The sequence below is a fragment of the Martes martes genome (genome assembly GCF_963455335.1).
Source record: "Martes martes genome assembly, chromosome: 4".
NCBI classification, from domain to species: Eukaryota; Metazoa; Chordata; class Mammalia; order Carnivora; family Mustelidae; genus Martes; species Martes martes.
In genome coordinates, this window is record NC_137891.1 from 121895603 (window position 1) to 121913718 (window position 18116).

At 34.0% G+C, this 18116-nt stretch overlaps 1 protein-coding gene across 1 annotated transcript in view; it reads left to right on the forward strand.

The window, feature by feature from the left end:
- TTLL7 (tubulin tyrosine ligase like 7) overlaps window positions 1–17693 on the forward strand; it is a 144419-nt gene extending 126726 nt beyond the window's left edge. Inside the window, exons 20-21 of the mRNA XM_080803176.1 lie at window positions 6575–6748; window positions 17326–17693. Of these exons, the coding sequence (XP_080659302.1) occupies window positions 6575–6748; window positions 17326–17446 (295 nt within the window). The 3' untranslated portion in view covers window positions 17447–17693. The remainder of the gene's footprint in view (window positions 1–6574; window positions 6749–17325) is intronic.
- Window positions 17694–18116: the final 423 nt, after the last annotated feature.

Sequence of the window (18116 nt, forward strand, 5' to 3'; positions counted from 1 at the left end):
TTTCAGACTTATTCTCACCGCTATCATGTTCCTCAGTAGCCACTTAAAAACAGAAAGAATTTATAAGGTGCTCTGGCTTGTGGTAAAATCTGAGAGTAATCTTGGCTATAAATTATTTCTACAGAGATTTAAGTAGAACGTTTGAACTATCTTCCATGGCCTATTAGTTGGTTTTCTGTAGAAGTTCTCTCAATCTGGACTTATAATTGGAATTTTGTTTCTGCTTGTTGATCCATTGGTTGTGATGTAGAAATGTTGGGGTTCAGAGTCACTGGCCAAGAGAGAATGCTTGAGAATACTTGTGGAAATGTTGGGGTTCAGAGTTAATGGCCTAGAAAGAATACTTGAGGGCAGGAAGACTGCCCTGCTATTGTGAGGAATGATTTGTGAAAAATTATTGTGGAGTTGGGGGAGGTAAAGATCAGGTAAGCTTCCTGATTTTCATATGCTAAAGAAGACACACAGAAATCTGGAGACCTAGCTACCATCAAGCTAAGGTTGTTTTTCCCTCTAGCAAAGCATTAACATTAAGACAGTTGGGAGTTCCTGGAGGAAGGTTATACTCTGCTCACCTCAAGTATTTGTCATTGGGCTGCACATTATAAGGAACTTTATACTTACATCTGCCTTTGTTTTCCACATCAGTTAGAATGCTGTATATGAATCCTAGCTATCCTTCAAGCAGGGAAGGCGGTCAGATAGTCTGCTACTGAAATCAGTATTGGTAGTTTTGAGTCCATGAGATAATCTCTAACTCCATACCCTAAAGATGCCCACAAAGTTGGCATCTCTTCCATGAACTATATTGGTAATATATTCTAATTGATTCAGAATCATTTTTTTCTTCCTTGGCCAATATTCTCATTAAATTTCCCTGGTGGTATCTATTACTACTAGTGTTGATAATGAGAGTTAATAGCATTTGATTTGCTAAATGCCTGATACTATTTTACATATTATATAGTCTTTTGTTTTACTGTAGATCAAATGTTCTTTTTAAAAATTTTTAAAAATTTTTTATTGTGTTATGTTAGTCACCATACAGTAGTACATCCTTACTTTTTGATGTAGTGTTCCCATGGTTGTTTGCATATAACACCCAGTGCTCCATGCAATCCGTGCCCTCTTTAATATCCATCACCAGGCTTCCCATTTTCCCAACCCTCTCCTTTCTAAAACCATCTTTTTGTTTCCTAGAGTCCACAGTCTCTCACGGTTTGTCTCCCCTTCTGATTTCCCCCCTTCATTTTCCCCTTCCTTCTCCTAATGTCCTCCATGCTATTCCTTATGTTCCACAAATAAGAGAAACCATATGATAATTGACCTTCTCTGCTTGACTTAGTTCACTCAGCATAATCTCCTCCTGTCCCATCTATGTTGATGCAAAAATTGGGTATTCATCCTACATATTATATATTCTTATAATTATCACTTTAATATTTTGAGTATATTATTATTATTATTATTCTCATTGTACAGATGAGGAAATTAAAGCATAAAGAGAACATAAAATTTGCCCAAGTTCTTATAGTACCTAGATGAGCCAGGATCTATACCCAGGTTTTCTGAGTCAAGAGCCCAAGCCCTTAACTGTGTTTTATTCACTCCCCTCAAAGCAGCATTCCCAGTGGTTGACAGTCTTGCTTGATTTATTATATTTTTAAAAGATTTTATTTATTTGAGAGTGAGAGAGAGCGTGAGAGGGGAGAAGGCCAGAGGGAGAAGCAGATTCCCCATGGAGCTGGGAGCCTGATGCGGGATCTGATCCCGGGACTCAGGGATCATGACCTGAGCTGATGGCAGTTGCTTAACCACCTGAGCCACTCAGGCACCCTGGTTTGCTTGATTTAAGTCTTAGCCAAATCCCCAGCCCCATTGCACCTGGGCAAATAGAGCAGGAGTAGCTTTGAGTCCAATCTGACGACTCTCCATCCATTTCTTTAAAACCTTGGTGGTCTGTAGAGATGAGTTTAACACTGGATTTTATTTTGTAACCTTACAGATGGGTTTCTTAGGCTTCCTTAATTTAATTACATCACAGAGTGTTGTGTGTGTTTTGATTCCCAGTTTAGACCCAGAGTAGTTCTTTTAATCCTTTGAGTCATGTCTAATCAATGAATATTCCTTTAACTTGTGGCCTAACAGCCTAGTAGTCGAGGTAAAAATCTACTCTTAACTCACTTATAAAGGAATGATTTTATTTATTTATTTAATTTATTATGTTCAGTTAGCCACTGTATAGTACATCATTAGTTTTTGATGTAGTGTCCAATGATTCATTAGTTGCATATAACACCCAGTGCTCATCACAACACGTGCCCTCCTTAATTCCCTTTATCCAGTTATCCCATCCTCAAACCCCTTCCCTCTGAAACCCTCAGTTTGTTTCCTGGTCATAGTCTCTCATGGTTCATCTCCCTCTTTGATTTCTCTCCTTTCCGTTTTTCCTCCCTTCCCCTATGGTCCTCTGTGCTATTGCTTATGTTCCACATACAAGTGAAACCATATGATAATTGTTTTTCTCTGATTGACTTATTTCACTTAGCTTAATCCCCTCCAGTTCCATCCATGTTAATGCAAATGGTGGGTATTCATCCTTTCTGATGGATGAATAATATTCCCATTGTATATATGAACCACATCTTCTTTATCCGTTCATCTTCTGAAGGGCATCTCGGCTCCTTCCACAGTTTGGCTATTGTGGACATTGTACTATGAACCTTTGGGTGCATGTGCCCCTTCTTTTTGCTACATCTGTATCTTTTAAAGGAATGATTTTAGTAAAAGGCATAACTGTCTTTCACAGTTAGGTGTAAAATCTTGGAAAATTGTAATCCAAATAACTCGGCGACCTTGATTCTTGCCTCTGCCTGTCAACACCCCAATAATTAAACAAAATAAATAAACCACTCCCTGTCAATATCCAGAAACATCAAAGAATATTGTAGATCTCTGTGGTAGTTTTTCCCTAGAGTTGGTCCAAGGGTTTTACTGACACATAACATAGAACACACCTTTATCCCTCTTTCTTGTTCTTCCAGACTGCTGAAGCCCATGCTCAGTGACCCTTGTTATCACATGGAAACTTTTCTTGTTATCACATTCTGAATGTATTCTCTACAGGAGAATAGCTCTTGGAATTTTCATGAATAAAATTATCTGCCATGTTTTACTGGGATATAGCAAGTTTAGGTGCTATGGGATTCAAACTCAGGCCTGAGAACTCAGGAAATGTGGCCAGGGGATGTAACATTTCAGCTGAGTCTTGTAGGAAGAGGAAGAAGAATTTTCCAGGTAAAACAAAGAGTAGGAGGCGTTGGGTAAATGGGAGAGGAATGTATTATTTGGTAAAGTCCTCTCTCCACTCAAAACTATGATATGTAATCCCCAAAGAAGAGAATCTTTTTGGACCCTTTAGCCAAAGGCATTTTCCAGTGGAAGTTTCTCATGGAAAACCGTTTCATTTAGAATCTTTGGGCAAGAGGAAATGCTAAGGATTATTCTAAGCAGTCTACTTCTAGACTCACTATCCACTTAAAAATGTGTGCATCATACAGAGGAAAAATGACCTGAATCTTATGTTCTCATATCACTTTCATTATTGTTAGTACTTTTAAGCTCGTTGTTGCTGTTTATCCAGTTGGTGTAGTTCAGTTTTTGTTTGTTTTGTTTTGCTTTGATTTTACTTTCCTTTATCCTTTCTGCTACTTTGGTCCACTCAGTCATGCATTCGGACTTCTATCAGAGAAAGAAAGTAATGAATCAGTTTTACTTTTTAGGTAACTGCTTTCTTAAATGTTTTGATGAGAAAGTTGGTGAAAAATATTGGATTGCTGGACAATGAGAGGCTTTTCAAGTCTCTGGATTTCATTAATAACAACTCCCCTTTGTTGACAGAAGTATTTAGTATTCTGTATCTTATTGTTACATTACTAAAAAGTGTCATTTAAAGTTCTTTCCTGTTAAACATCTCTGAGGATTAGGGAGGACCAAACGAATTTCTTAACCACTTAAGTTTTCTTTTTGAATTCTGTTTTGTTTTGGAATTTAGATTCAGAAAGAAAGCAGATAAGACCTTGAGTTCTTTGATAAAGGCACTGCTATCGTAAATTATTTCTACATCCTTTCACCTTCTTAAAAATTTTTGTGTTAGAGGTGCCTGGGTGGCTCAGTGGGTTAAAGACTCTGCCTTCAGCTCAGGTCATGGTCTCAGGGTCCTGGGATGGAGCCCTGCATTGGGCTCTCTGCTCAGCGGGGAACCTGCTTCCCTTCCTCTCTCTCTGCCTGCCTCTCTGCCCACTTGTGATCTCTCTCTGTCAAATAAATAAATAAAATCTTAAAAATATTTTTTTGTGTTAATATTGAAAATCGAGACACTGTAGTGTTACAGAGGCATTGCACGTTTACTCAGTTATGCCAGCTGGTGGATAGGAGGTGAGGGACGTAGTTCTGATACACTCAGTTTGAAGGATAGGTTTCCTTTGTGCACAAGAAGTTAACCTGGTACCAAATGAAGCAAGACCTGTTCATTTTCTTTTTTTCTTTATAAGGAGTTCTGGTGCGCTGACACTTAAATATGGATTAATAGAGTAGAATGTGGTCTTTGGCTAGGGGTGGGGAACATACACACCAAAAACTGGTAAAGGACTTTGGTCCATATGTTTATTTTAAGTATTTATGGAAGAATGAAAGAATGAGAAGCCAAAGCTGGTCGGATTATAACTAATGTAGTATTCAGAATGTTACATCAAATTAAACTATGATAGAAGAAGCTCTTTTATCTTTCCTCCATTTTATTTGTTCTTTTCTTACCTCTATACTCCAAATCAGGAAAAGAAAAATTACCATGATGTGTGTAACTTGATAGTGGATCTAATCAAATGGCTCCAAAGGATCAAAATAAAAATATATCCAAATTGAGAGGAGAGGATGTAGCAATGCTCAGAATTTCAGTGGAGAGGAAAGTGCTAAGCAGACAGTCAAAACACACAGGAGGTTTTCCTGTATGTATATGTATTTATATGAAATTTTTATTTCTCTGGGCCTAAACATATAGGGCTTTGAAATTAGGACATACTAATTATAAACACATTCCCTAATTAATTGGTATTCTCCAATATTTTTCTTGATCAAATTAAGTTGATTATACATATACACATGTATAGATATATATGGATATATGCAAACACATATGTATTATAGCCAGTTTTTCTTATATTTAGTATTAAAATTTATTTTTAGAGTTAATTTAACTAGCATATTCCTGTTTCTTAATGGAAATAACTTTTTTAAAATAATAAAAACAGTATTATCTTTAGTTCTAAACATCTCAGAATATGGAAGAAAATTTATTCCTTTCAGTCTACTCCTTTGAATCCAATTCCTTATAAGAATACCTGTCATTCACAGATGATATGCTGTCTTTTTAGGACCATGTTTCTCCTGAAAAAATAAACAGTAACCTTTCTACTAAAAAGTACCTTTCTGTGTTTCTAAAACATTTTTAAAAATTCCAAAGGTATCAAGTATCCATAGAAGATTGAAAATGGAGTCTTTGAATTTCCCATTGGGAAGTACATTTCTTCGGAAAAATATTTTCCTTAATATTTTTTTTTCTGAAAATCTACTCTTTTCTTTCTCTAAGGGTTAAGTGTATCAGTTTATGTAAAATGAGACTTGAACCATTACCAAGTATCAAACGAAACTTTCCCCTTTAGACTTGAAAAGTTTCATTTACACTAAGGAAATAAGTCTCCTTCTCTCTCTCTGTCTCTCCCTTTTTGGTGGTTGGGGTGGTGAGGTGTTTCCTGATTTGGATCAGTATGGTAAATTTAGGAATTGTAAGTACATTATATGTATTTGTTTACCTGTGTGCATCCATACATGCACACACACACACTTGAAGTTTACCAAGATAGTTTATAATACCACATGCTTTGGTATAAGCTGAGTGAACTTAAGGAGGAAGGGCATTACCTTTGTGATTATGGTCAGGCAGCACTGCTGAGATAACATGACTTCTAGAATACAGAACCTGTACACTAGGAATATCATGGACATAATTATACCTCAAAGTGTTTTGAGAGGAGTGGTCATCATCAAGGGATTCACATAAATTCTCCTAATACAGAGAGGCCACAAGTGAAATTGAAGCAAATTTTAAACTCTACTGTGGGGTCATTACTAATGTAAGGTAAAGATGGTTTTCTAGGAAACCTAAAGTTTTAGAATATCTGACTTTTGAGAAATAAGCTCAGTAATTTACATATGCCTTAATATAGAGTAACTCATTTTTTTTCAGAGGTGTTGAGAAACCATCCTGATAGCTACCCACATTTGGCATCAGTAAAATCTTTAAAGATAAATAGTATATGAATTCTGTGTTGTGTTTTTTTTATTATAAAGGTTAATTTTCAAATTTGTATTTGTTTTATACCTTTCAACCATTTGTAGTCAATTCAAATGTCTGAGTCCATTTCTACTTTTCCTTACTGGTTTGTTGCTAGGTAAGTGATAAAGCTGGTTGTCATTTTTTAACAGCCACATGAGGTCATGTCTGTTTCCATGCCAACAGATCCTCTTGGGAGAGTATTTTCAGTAAAAGCCCAGAGGTGGTGACTCCTTTGCAGCTCCAATGTTGCCAGCGCCTGGTTGAACTTTGTAAACAGTGCCTGCTAGTGGTTTACAAATACGCAACTGACTCAAGAGGATCAGTCTCAGGCATTGGTACTGATTGGGGTAATTCCAGGTACTTGTTTACATTTCTACACCCTGTGAGTTTTATATAAAGTAATGCCACAGTGCAGTTTGAAATTGAAAGTCTCTTTTTGTTTATATAGCTAGAGAAAAAGCTAAAGACCGAAAGTTCATACATGCTCTTATCTACAAAAGACTTTTAATTTGCACCATCTTTACTTTTAAAGGACCGAACAAGGGCAGCAACCACAAACCTGAAGGTGACAGAAATAACCTACTTGAAAATGAGATTTTTTGGCTTATATAATTTTGCTTTCAAATGCCAAGGAAAAACATCCAAAAATAGTCATAAACTTGACTGTTTTCACCAGTAGGGAGATTTCAAATTTATCCTTCAGCCTGATAAGTTGAGAAGATGCCTTTAGTTTAATCTTTACTCCCTTCATCATGACACACATCTATGGGAGGTGAATTTCATTAAGTTCCATTTAAAAATTGAATTTTAATAAATACTGTCATTAAAATAGGTAGTTTAACAAACCATGAGAAATAATATTGTTTTTAAGCTGCAAAAAATACACAGATTGAAAAAATAGTACATTTTACCATTTCTTTGTATAATCCATAGTGCCCATTAGAATTAAAGATGAACATGTGACTTTATTTTTAACAGGTATAAGTTACAGTACTACTCTGGATAGAAGAGAATGAACTATGACTTTGAAAAACTAAGTGATAGTCAAATGATGATAGCATTCAACTAACAGTTGAATAAGCGATGAGGAAAATGAAACACCATAGCCGGGATTGTCTTTTGAAACACCTAGAAATTGATCTGTTTATTAAAGAGATCATAGAAAACACTTAATAAAGCTAACTTTTTAAAAAGTGACCTGCAACAGCAGAATGGCTTGGAGTGTATTTCACGAAAAGTGTCGAAAGATATACTTTTAATCTTTGTTTGTCTTGGATTCTGACATTATACTTTGTCATACCTTTAACTTACTTTAACTCTCCCCCTGTAAATCATTCAGCAGTGATCACAACAATGAGAGAGGTAAAACTAGCCATTAATATTTGAAATATGTAAATATCAAAACAATATTCTACAGTTTAATGATTTGATTGAAACAAATTATTGAAATAAAACATTTTCATTAATATTTTTGTATGATTTAAAAGAATGGTGGTCATCATTAAGACATTACAACATATAAATGAAGAGGCTTCACTTTAAGGAGTGATGATCAGGAAAATCTTAAGTTCCGGTCTAGGATGGTTTCAAACTCTTTAATGTCACTCTTGCAATTATAGATTTTGTAACACATTTTCTATTGAGGGCTCTTGTAACTTTAGTAGGTGGACAAAATAGAATGAGTTCACTCTGGAGGGAGAAGTTATACCTTACAATTGTGTCAGGCATTTTTATTTTCTTCCCTTTCTGGTGGTCAGTAAAGATATTCCTATTCTGGAATCTTGAGTTCTGGACTTCTGTTAAATACTCAGTATAACCCCAATATGATGATTATAAGTATTCTGGGGGAAGAGGGGTTAGTAAAACACACCCTTTATTCCTGCCCAAGTTCAGAACAATTTGAGAGAGAGAGAAATATAGGAATCAGACAGACGATCATCAGAATGTAGCTTCATTACTGAGTAAAGCTGCACTGAGGGACTATGGTGTAGATTTGAGCCAAGTGAGTTCTCTAAAATTGAGTACTAGAATTAAATGTACTGATCCAGTGATGGGCAGATCTAGATCAACCCAAACCTTCCAATAATACTACCCTATAAAGTCTAGTTCTGTTAGCGTTGCTAGTGAGCAAGCAAGGATGCCTCCTTTTTTTTTTTTTTTAAAGATTTTATTTATTTATTTGTCAGAGAGAGAGAGAGAGAGAGAGAGCGCGAGCACAGGCAGACACAGTGGCAGAGGGAGAAGCAGGCTCCCTGTGGAGTAAGGAGCCCGATGCGGGACTCGATCCCAGGACGCTGGGATCATGACCTGAGCCGAAGGCAGCCGCTTAACCAACTGAGACACCCAGGCATCCCAGGATGCCTCCTTTTTGTAGACAGGCTGATCCAACAAGAGAAAGAGACTGAGCCAGGCACACCTGCTTCCTTCTTTTAAACCTGAAAATCAGGTAACTCACTTCTGGTAAAAGGCCAGAAATTTGGTGGAAATTCTTCTACTTGAAACACAAGGAGGAGAGAGAAATAAACACGTCCTCCTCATACCTAGCTATTAAAACCCAAATTGATGTCACATTAATTTAAAAACATTTGAAAACTGGCCATATTTTCTTCCCTAATCAATTAGGAACCTAGAGCTTTTTACTTCACATGTAGAAGTCACTTAATTAGATATTTATTAATAGATAAATTTCTTTTATGAAGTATACCTAATAAAGTATAAATTAATGTTTATAAATTAATATATATGCCTAATATAAATAATATATGAAGTATACCTAAACACTTTATGAGGAGATATATATTTAGGTAATTTATCTGTAAAATTTAAAGAGAAGAAAATAGAGATAACATCAGTCAGTCAGGTTTATGGACCATATTTATCTTGATGAAAGATCTGCATGTTCTTTTGAAAGAGACTTTAAAGTGTGTATGTCACCCATTCCATGGAAAAAAGTGGCCTTGAATCTTTAAATCTTATAAAAATAACAACTTAATAAGCATACCAAGTGGAAAGCCATTTCTCAGAGGTAGACTCCTAACTAAGCAAATAGAACTGATATATAAGCTCAGATATCTATCTATCTATCTCCAGGAAACTAAAGTTCTTGGGACCAGCTCACTATTTTACTGTAACTACACTTACTTGGGAAGGTTTGGGATCTCCAAATACTTTCTGTCATCAACATCTCTGTGTTTCTATATTTCATGAACTTCCGTGTAAGCGCATTTCATAAGGGGTGTCATGGTTAAAAATATTTTTAAAAACCACTGAGTTCAGACTTGTGCTTTTGGTAACAGAGCACTAGGTTTTTGGACAAATCCTCCCTTTAATGACAACTAGAAAAGCTATACAAAGTACGAAAACCTTGCTTGAAGACATTGGGGAGTTAACCAGGTACTTAGTGAGTGCTTGTTAGTACTGAGTAACACTTTTGATAGACTCATGGGCCTAATGGAAAAAGTAGGAGTTCAAGGCCTGCCAAAGGTGGGAATGTTGGTGAACAGCCTAGATTCCTAGGAGTCACAGTGTTCCCAATGTTTTGCAAGGCAAAAGTTAACAGAATTACAAGGAAAAATAGACAAATCTACAACCATAGATGGAGATTTTGAGATTGATTGATCTATCTATCTATAGATATGTTTTTTCTATGTTTGTATGTATATGTATATTTCAACATATATATGTATTTTTTAAAAATCAAAGATATAGACCATGTTAACAATGTAACTAACAGACCTATCATATATAGAAGTCAATCCAATAATCTCAGAATATGAAACACCAAGTACACCAGGAACTTTTACCAAAGTCAATCATAAAGTACAATAATAAAGCATATTTCAACAAGTTTCAGAAGACTTAAATCATACAGAGGTTTTTTGTTGTTTTTTTTTTTTTTTTCCTGACCCCATGCCATTAAGCTAGAAAACAAAGGCAAAAGTTAAAATTGAAATTTCCATACTTTGGAAGGATTAAAAAAAATACTTTTAATTACCTCATGAATCAAAGAAATCATAATGAACATACAAAAGTATTTTGAACTGGATGATAACACACAAAAAATTATAATATGTAGACAAATAATTGTTATAGGCATATTTATAGGCTTACATGAACACATTCAGCAAGAGGAAAGGCAAAAATTAAATGGCATCAGCAATGATTTTGAAAAGTGACAAAATGACATTAAAATAAACCCAAAGGGGCGCCTGGGTGGCTCAGTTGGTTGGACGACTGCCTTCAGCTCAGGTCATGATCCTGGAGTCCTGGGATCGAGTCCCACATCGGGCTCCCTGTTCAGCAGGGAATCTGCTTCTCCCACTGACCTCTCTCCTCTCATGCTCTCTCTCTCTCTCAAATAAATAAAATAAAATCTTTTAAATAAAATAAAATAAAATAAACCCAAAGAATGTAGAGAAAGGGAATAAAAATGACAGCAGAAATTAATAATATAATGAAACAAACAGCATAAAGAAGATCAACATGGCCAAAATATGTTTTTGGAAAGACTAATATGAAAGGAAAGAGTTAACATCAAGAACAAAGATCGCGACATCACTACGGATCCTATAAGCATTGAAAATTTTATAAGAAAATATGAACAATTTCATGCTGATTTGGTAATTTAGATTAACAAATTCCTGGAAAAACACATATTACCAAAAATGACAAAATTTCTTTTTTTTTAAATGACAAAATTTCTTGTTAGAAAGTCCTATATAAAAAAATAGTAAATAGTCTTAACTATTGAAGAAATTGAATCAGTAATTAAAATCCCTTTTGCAAAGATAATTCCAGATTCACAGGTCTTCACTATCCAATTCTATTAAACCCATCCAGAGAACAGAAAAGGAGGGGACATTCTGCGCCTTGTTTAATGAAACTCCCATACCGTTGATTCTAAAACCTAACCAAAACATTATGTCAAAGGATAGTGAAAGTTCAGTGTTACTCCTGAGCATAGATGCAAAAGTCTTAAATAAAATGCCAGCAAAATGAACTCAGGAACTTTAAATTGGATAATGTACCCATGACCAACTTCTGTTTATTGCATCAATTTAAGGGTGAAATAACATTAAAAAGTGATCAATGTGATTTCAATAGAATAAAAGATCATTTCAAAAGATACAGCTAAATCATTTGATAGAATTCAGTATATATTATTTTTTAAAAATGTGTAGCAAGCTAGAAACAAAAGGGAAATTCCTTAATCTAATGAAGAATAACTACAAAACTTATAAAAAACATACCTAAGGATGAAATGTTGAGGGCTTTCCTTCTCAGATGAGGAATAAGACAAGATTGCCTGTTATTATAACGTCTATTTAACATTGTAGTAGAGGTCCTAGTTGGTTCAATAAGTCAAGCAAAAAAAATAAAAAGCACTAAACTGAAACTCTTTACCAATGGATATGATTCTGTTTGTAGAAATCAAAATAAATCTACAGATAAATTATTAAGCAAATTTAACAAGTTTAATGAAATCAAAGTCAAGATAAGAAAATCAATTGTATTTTTCCAATATCAGCAACAAATAGCAAGAATATGAAATTTTAGGTATGATATTTTTAGTTGTATCAAATAATAATTAATACTTAGTAAAAAATGTAACAAAAATGTTTAAATAAAAGACTTTTATTTAACAAAATATAAAAAATGGGAAGATATACCTTATTCATCATAGGATCAATATAATCAAATGTCAGCTCATAAATAGTTCTGAACATTTCTAAATTCAATGTAGTCATAATATAAATCTCAACAAATTTTTTTGAGGAGGCAGTCTTTGACCAAAGCTTGTTTTAACATTCATACAGAAAAACAAAGGGCCTAGAATAGATGACACTCTTGAAATAGAAAAATATAATGGTAAGATTTATTAACTATAGTGTACTAAGACTTATAATAAATTAAAGTAATTTAAGACAGTGTAATATTGTCAAAAGTATAGACAGACCATGAAACCATTCAGAAAAGTCAAAAGTAGATCCAGGCATATATAGAGACTTAATTTATGAGAAAAAGAGGTATATATGATTTATGACAAATGGGAAAAAGAAATTTATTTTAAAAAATGGTGATGAGACAGTTGGGTTTCTAAATAATAATTAAAAAAAAGGAAACTTGATTTTACCAAAACCATATGCAAAAAAAAAAATTGTTTACACAAATGTGAAAGGCAAAACTAAAGATTACAGAAGATAATGCAGGGCAATATTTTCATGACTTTGAGGTAAGCAAATATTATAAAAAATAGGGCCAAAAAGTACAGATCATAAATGAGAAGATGAATTTTACTGTATTAAAATTAAGAATATATATTCATCAGAAGACCCCATTAAGAGGGTGAAAAAGCAAGCCAATGAATGGAAGAAGGCATGTGCAATCCATATAACCTATCTAAGATTCTTAGATCATATAAGAAGTCCTACTAACTTCTAGGGGGAAAAACCAAATAATCTATGAGAAAATGGGGATGATATTGGGAAGAAGGGAGGGGCTCTGTAATACTGTAATACTGGGCTCTGGGGTGTTAGGAATATTCAGTTATTTAACCTGGTAGCAGTTATACAAGTAATTACTTTATAACATTCATTAAGCTGGACATTTATGTTTTATGCACTTTCAAATGTATACTATACTTTTACAATTGAGTTAAATACATGATACCAATATGGCCCCAGGCTATGATAGCTTGAAACATGTATTTCAGAACAAGGATTGTCTTGCCTTGTGAGGCTGATGTTGGTAACACATAAGTTATATTTCACACTTGTGCATTATTTCATTGGCTCTATACTCTGTGAGCCAAGCATGGGAGAAACTACTGGACTCTTTCCACAGATGAGAAAACTAAAAACTGAGGCCTGAAGAGGTTAAATGACTTCTCCAAACCCACATTGCTAGCTATGCTGCGCAGAGGTAGAACTTGAAACTAGAGCTTCCCCCAACCCCTTGCCCAAATCAAAGTAAAAGTAATGGAACGATCCACACTCACTAGGATGGCTATTATCCCCCAAATGCAAAATAATAAGTGTTGGTAAGGATATTGAGAAGTTGGAATCCTTATGCCCTGCTTTCATTATCTCAGAATGTGGAATGAAGTGGCTGCTATGGAAAAGTTTGGTAGTGCCTCAAAAGGTTAAATATAGAATTGCCGTATGACCCAACAATTTCACTCCTGGATATATACCCAAAAGAACTGAAAACAAGGGCTCAAATAGATGCCTGTACAACAGTGTTTATAGCAACATTATTCACAATAATAGCCAAAAGGTGGAAACAACTCAGGTGTCCACCAACAGATGAATGGATAAACACAATGTGATATAGACATACAATGGAATAGTGTTCAGTCTATATAGAAGAATGAAATTCTGACACATGCTGCTACATGGATGAACCTTGAAAGCAGGCTAATTAAGTAAGCCAGACACAAAAGGATAAATATGGTATATGATTCCACTATATATGAGGTAGCTAGAGTAGACAAATTCATAGAGACAGAAAATAGAGTTTACCAGGGAATGGGGAGGGGGGAAATGGGGATTTGATGTTCAATGGGCAAGGAGTTTCTGTTTGGGATGAAAAAGTTCTGAACTAGGTTGTGGTGATGGTTACACAGCATTTTAAATGTACTTAATGCACTGGACTGTACACTTAAAGATGAAAAACTAGTAAGTTTCATGATTATATATGTGTGTGCGTGTGTGTGTGTGTATAAAATACCACAGTAGAAAAAAAATTTAAACACAGGATAAATATTATGATGAACTTTATTTACCTTTGTTCCCCAAACCAGGAAGCTGAGTTTATTTGGGGGGGGTATCAGGGGTCCTGATCTTACTGCAGGAAAATCTCAGAAGGTGGGTGTAGCTTAAATTTTCAAGGCTAATTCCCTACGGGTCTTGAAATGTTTATGTTCTAGAGATCCCCATGGTCAGCAGTAAGTCGGTACATGACAGACCAATTCTACATCAAATAGGAACTGGGCAAATGCATGTTTTATGTCTATGTGATGGATGTGTGAGGTTGTGTACACATAGCCTCAGTGATGAGGAGTGAGGGTGCATGTGTGAAGCAAACAGGGTAATCTGAGGTATTTCTCCTTGGTACTTACAAGTTAGCTATTTTTATACATCAGGAGTAAGATGGAATAAAGGTAAAGCTGTAAACTTTTCACATTTTTTGGTCCTTTAACACAAACTCTTTAGATATAGATAGTCTATAAATGTACTTCCCAGAGATATTCTTCTTGCTGAAAACAATCAAATTTTATTTTAATTTCATTGCAAAGAACATTTCCAAAAATAATCTTTGATGTTCAGCTAGTGTGGGATCTCCCAAGAGATATTAATGGAGCTATTAAGGCAAATAATCCATTCTGTTTCCCTGTAATGCTTTAAAATATCCCACAGCACTTGCTTTAGGGAAACAAAATGTTTCCTCCAATGTGATTTCATATGCTTTTTTTTTTTTTTAAGCTCATCCTGAACTCTTTTTCTTACGAAAGTTTCATTTTAGTTTTTTTCTGCTTCTTTTAAAAAGTTTAGGTTTGTGGATGTATAACCTTCTATTTTCTAGGTTATTTTATACTTTGTAGTTTGTATCCATTAGTTTTAAAACTGAGATTCATACAGAGAAACGACAATATAGTATAGTTGCTAGGAGCACTGATTCTGGAGTTGGTGCACAACACTGATTCTGGAGTTGGAGTCCAAGCTCTGCCATTTACTAGCTATGTAACTGTGGGCAAGACATTTGACCCCTGAATGCTTCAGTGTATTCATCTATAAAATGAAGCATACAATAATATCTACTGTATAGAATTGTTATGAGAAGTAAATGATTTAATATTTGTAAAGCAATTAGGATAGTGCTGAGCACATAGAAAGCACTAAATATTACATAATGTTAAATAAAATAGTATAGGTTAGCTGTAACCCTAGACTTTATACTTTTATTTTTCCTCTGTGGACTGGAGATCTTTAACTCAAAAGGATATGTCAATGTTATTGTAATGTCAGTAGTAACTCTTGCTTGGAAATTCTTCAAAAGGAAGTTGGTAGAAGTTGTTGTTTGCCCTGATAATTATCAATATAATCAGAATGCATTTTCAATAGAAGGTAGAATAACTTTCAACTAATAAAAAGTAGTGGGTTTTGTTCAAACACCTTATTTTCTTTTGCATCTTTGCCTTAGATAGGATGGGAGCCTTTTCATGTCAGAAGATATCAGATTAATCATCATGACTCCACTAGCTCTTGACATAATAATTAATCCATATAAATTACTCAAGTGATATTAAGAAAATAATTTATATAATCTGTGATGTGAGAAATCAGTTGTTTCATTATTCATCACCCATTGTGCAATTTTGATTTAATTTGGTTTGTTGTGTATTATTTTACTGCTCTATTAACTTAATGATTTGAGCAATTATTTATGGTTTGTGATACTAGGTAATAGATTTAGAAGATATTATTAGATAATTCATGATAAAATGATGTTTATGGATGTTATAGAGAATTCTTCCATTTTAATCTGAATGCTGTATGCAGCTTGATCATAGTGAATTCATATCCTTCTACAAAATTCATATAACCCAACTATAAATGTAACTTTCCATTGGCATGGAGGCATAGTAGTTATCAACATTATTTAATGTAGAATAGGTAGCTAATAGTACTCTTAGCCCTCAGTTTCATTGCGTATCTATGGAAGTATGATACTGTTGCTGGAAGATTCTAATGTAAAGTGCAAAAAATAAATGAGTTGATTGTCTACCATTGTTCATTTTTTCAAAAATTTCACATCTCCTTCTATTGCTACTTGCTACTCCTGGTTTTGGACATTCCTCATAGATGTCTTTGTCCTGACTTTATAGCATGTCCATCTTGTCATTTCCAGGGTTTATACTTTTAATAGTCATGTTTACTTGCATTTGCTCATGTGGATTTCCTTGTGGATTTTCATTTTTTTCTCTAGATATATAGATTGGAGTGGCCTAATGCTAATCAAAGTTTTTCCTGAGAGAAACAAATTATTCAGGTGCACATTCTTATTTATAGTTTCTTATTCTCAAGTCTCTAAAAACTAAAGAGAAAGGAAGAGTGACCTTTTTATTGGCAAATCTGACCTGAAGTAAATTGACATGAAGATATTTATTGTTTTCATCCTGTTTATTGTGAGCATTCATACATTTCACTACAGAAATATTAATGGGTTGATTTCAGGATGCTGCACCAAGGCCTCAATGGAGATATTATATTATATATAGTATATATACTGTTATCATTTTAAAATCTGGAAAATTCATGTATTCTGAAATACATTTGTCTGCAAGGATTTCATGTAACCTGTAATCATGATTATTTTTGGTGTTCTGTTATCATAAGAACAATGTGGTCTAGGAATATAAATTTTATAATTATAAATTTTAGTCTTTTTCTCTTAGATTACCTATAGTCATAATATGTTAATGAAATATTATCAAATTGTAATTAATGGTTCCAACATCCTTGAAACAAACAATTATTGGTAATGTGGCCAGCCAAATTCTCATATCACATGTTTTTAAGAAATATTTGACTGGTTTCATATATTATTTATAGAGATTAATGATAAATTTCAAATTAACATGAGCCATGGAAATAGTTTCCTAGCATGTGAGTATAATGGCTCTTTCGGGGTTGTCTTGAGATACTAAGATCATATGTTGCAACTATATTAAGCTTTTTAAGTGAGGCTTTTATGACCAACTTCCACCTTCCCACCTGAGCTTGGGAGAGAACATTTTTTTGATGTAGAATGCATTGTTGTTATAGTATTGTTTCTCACGTAGCATATATAAATTATTAACCGCAGAACACTTTAGTGAGAGATGTTAATATTAACTTGTTTGTAAAGTATAATTTTTTAACTGTCATTTGTAGGTATTTGTTACCAGGAAGTACACAATTCTTCATGAGAACACCAACCTACACCTTGAAATACAGTTCACCTGGAATGACTCGCTCCAATGTTTTGTTTACATCCCGATATGGCCATTTGTGAAACAAAAGGAAGATTGCCATGGATTATGCATAATAGCAATTCATTTTTTCCCTCCAATTTAAACATGCAAAGAAAGTGACCATTAAGTGCTGTTTTATGTATATATGACATATATGTGTGAAAATATATACATGTGCACTCAAATAACATATATTTATTATAATATATGAAAGAAGAATTAGCAGAAAACTGGATATAAGACTTAACCTTTCTGGAAATGTAATAAACCATGTTAAATTGTTTACACAAATATGTGAATGTCTAGAATTTGCTAGGTTTATAATTAATACCTTCCTACTAGAAATGTTATTTTTGCTGCAGAGTATATAAAACAGAATTGATCCCATTTCAGTGTTAAATTATTTTCTAGATAACACTTCTTTTGACTTGAAAAAGCATTAATAGTATAAAACCTTATTAATTCTCTTATATATAGTAGCCATTTAAAATGAAAAACAAAGCTAGAAGCCTGGTGTTGCTTGATGATAGAATTAAATGCAAAACGGGTTTATCATTATTATAGCACACTACAAAGTACTATAAAAATTTCAACCTGATTTTCCCAATTTTTTATTCCTCTATGTGGAAATTTAGCTACTTGTGATAATGTACATTTTCAGTAAGGCTTTAGTAAGGTCATGCAGTGATCTAAAATGGAAGACAATCCAGT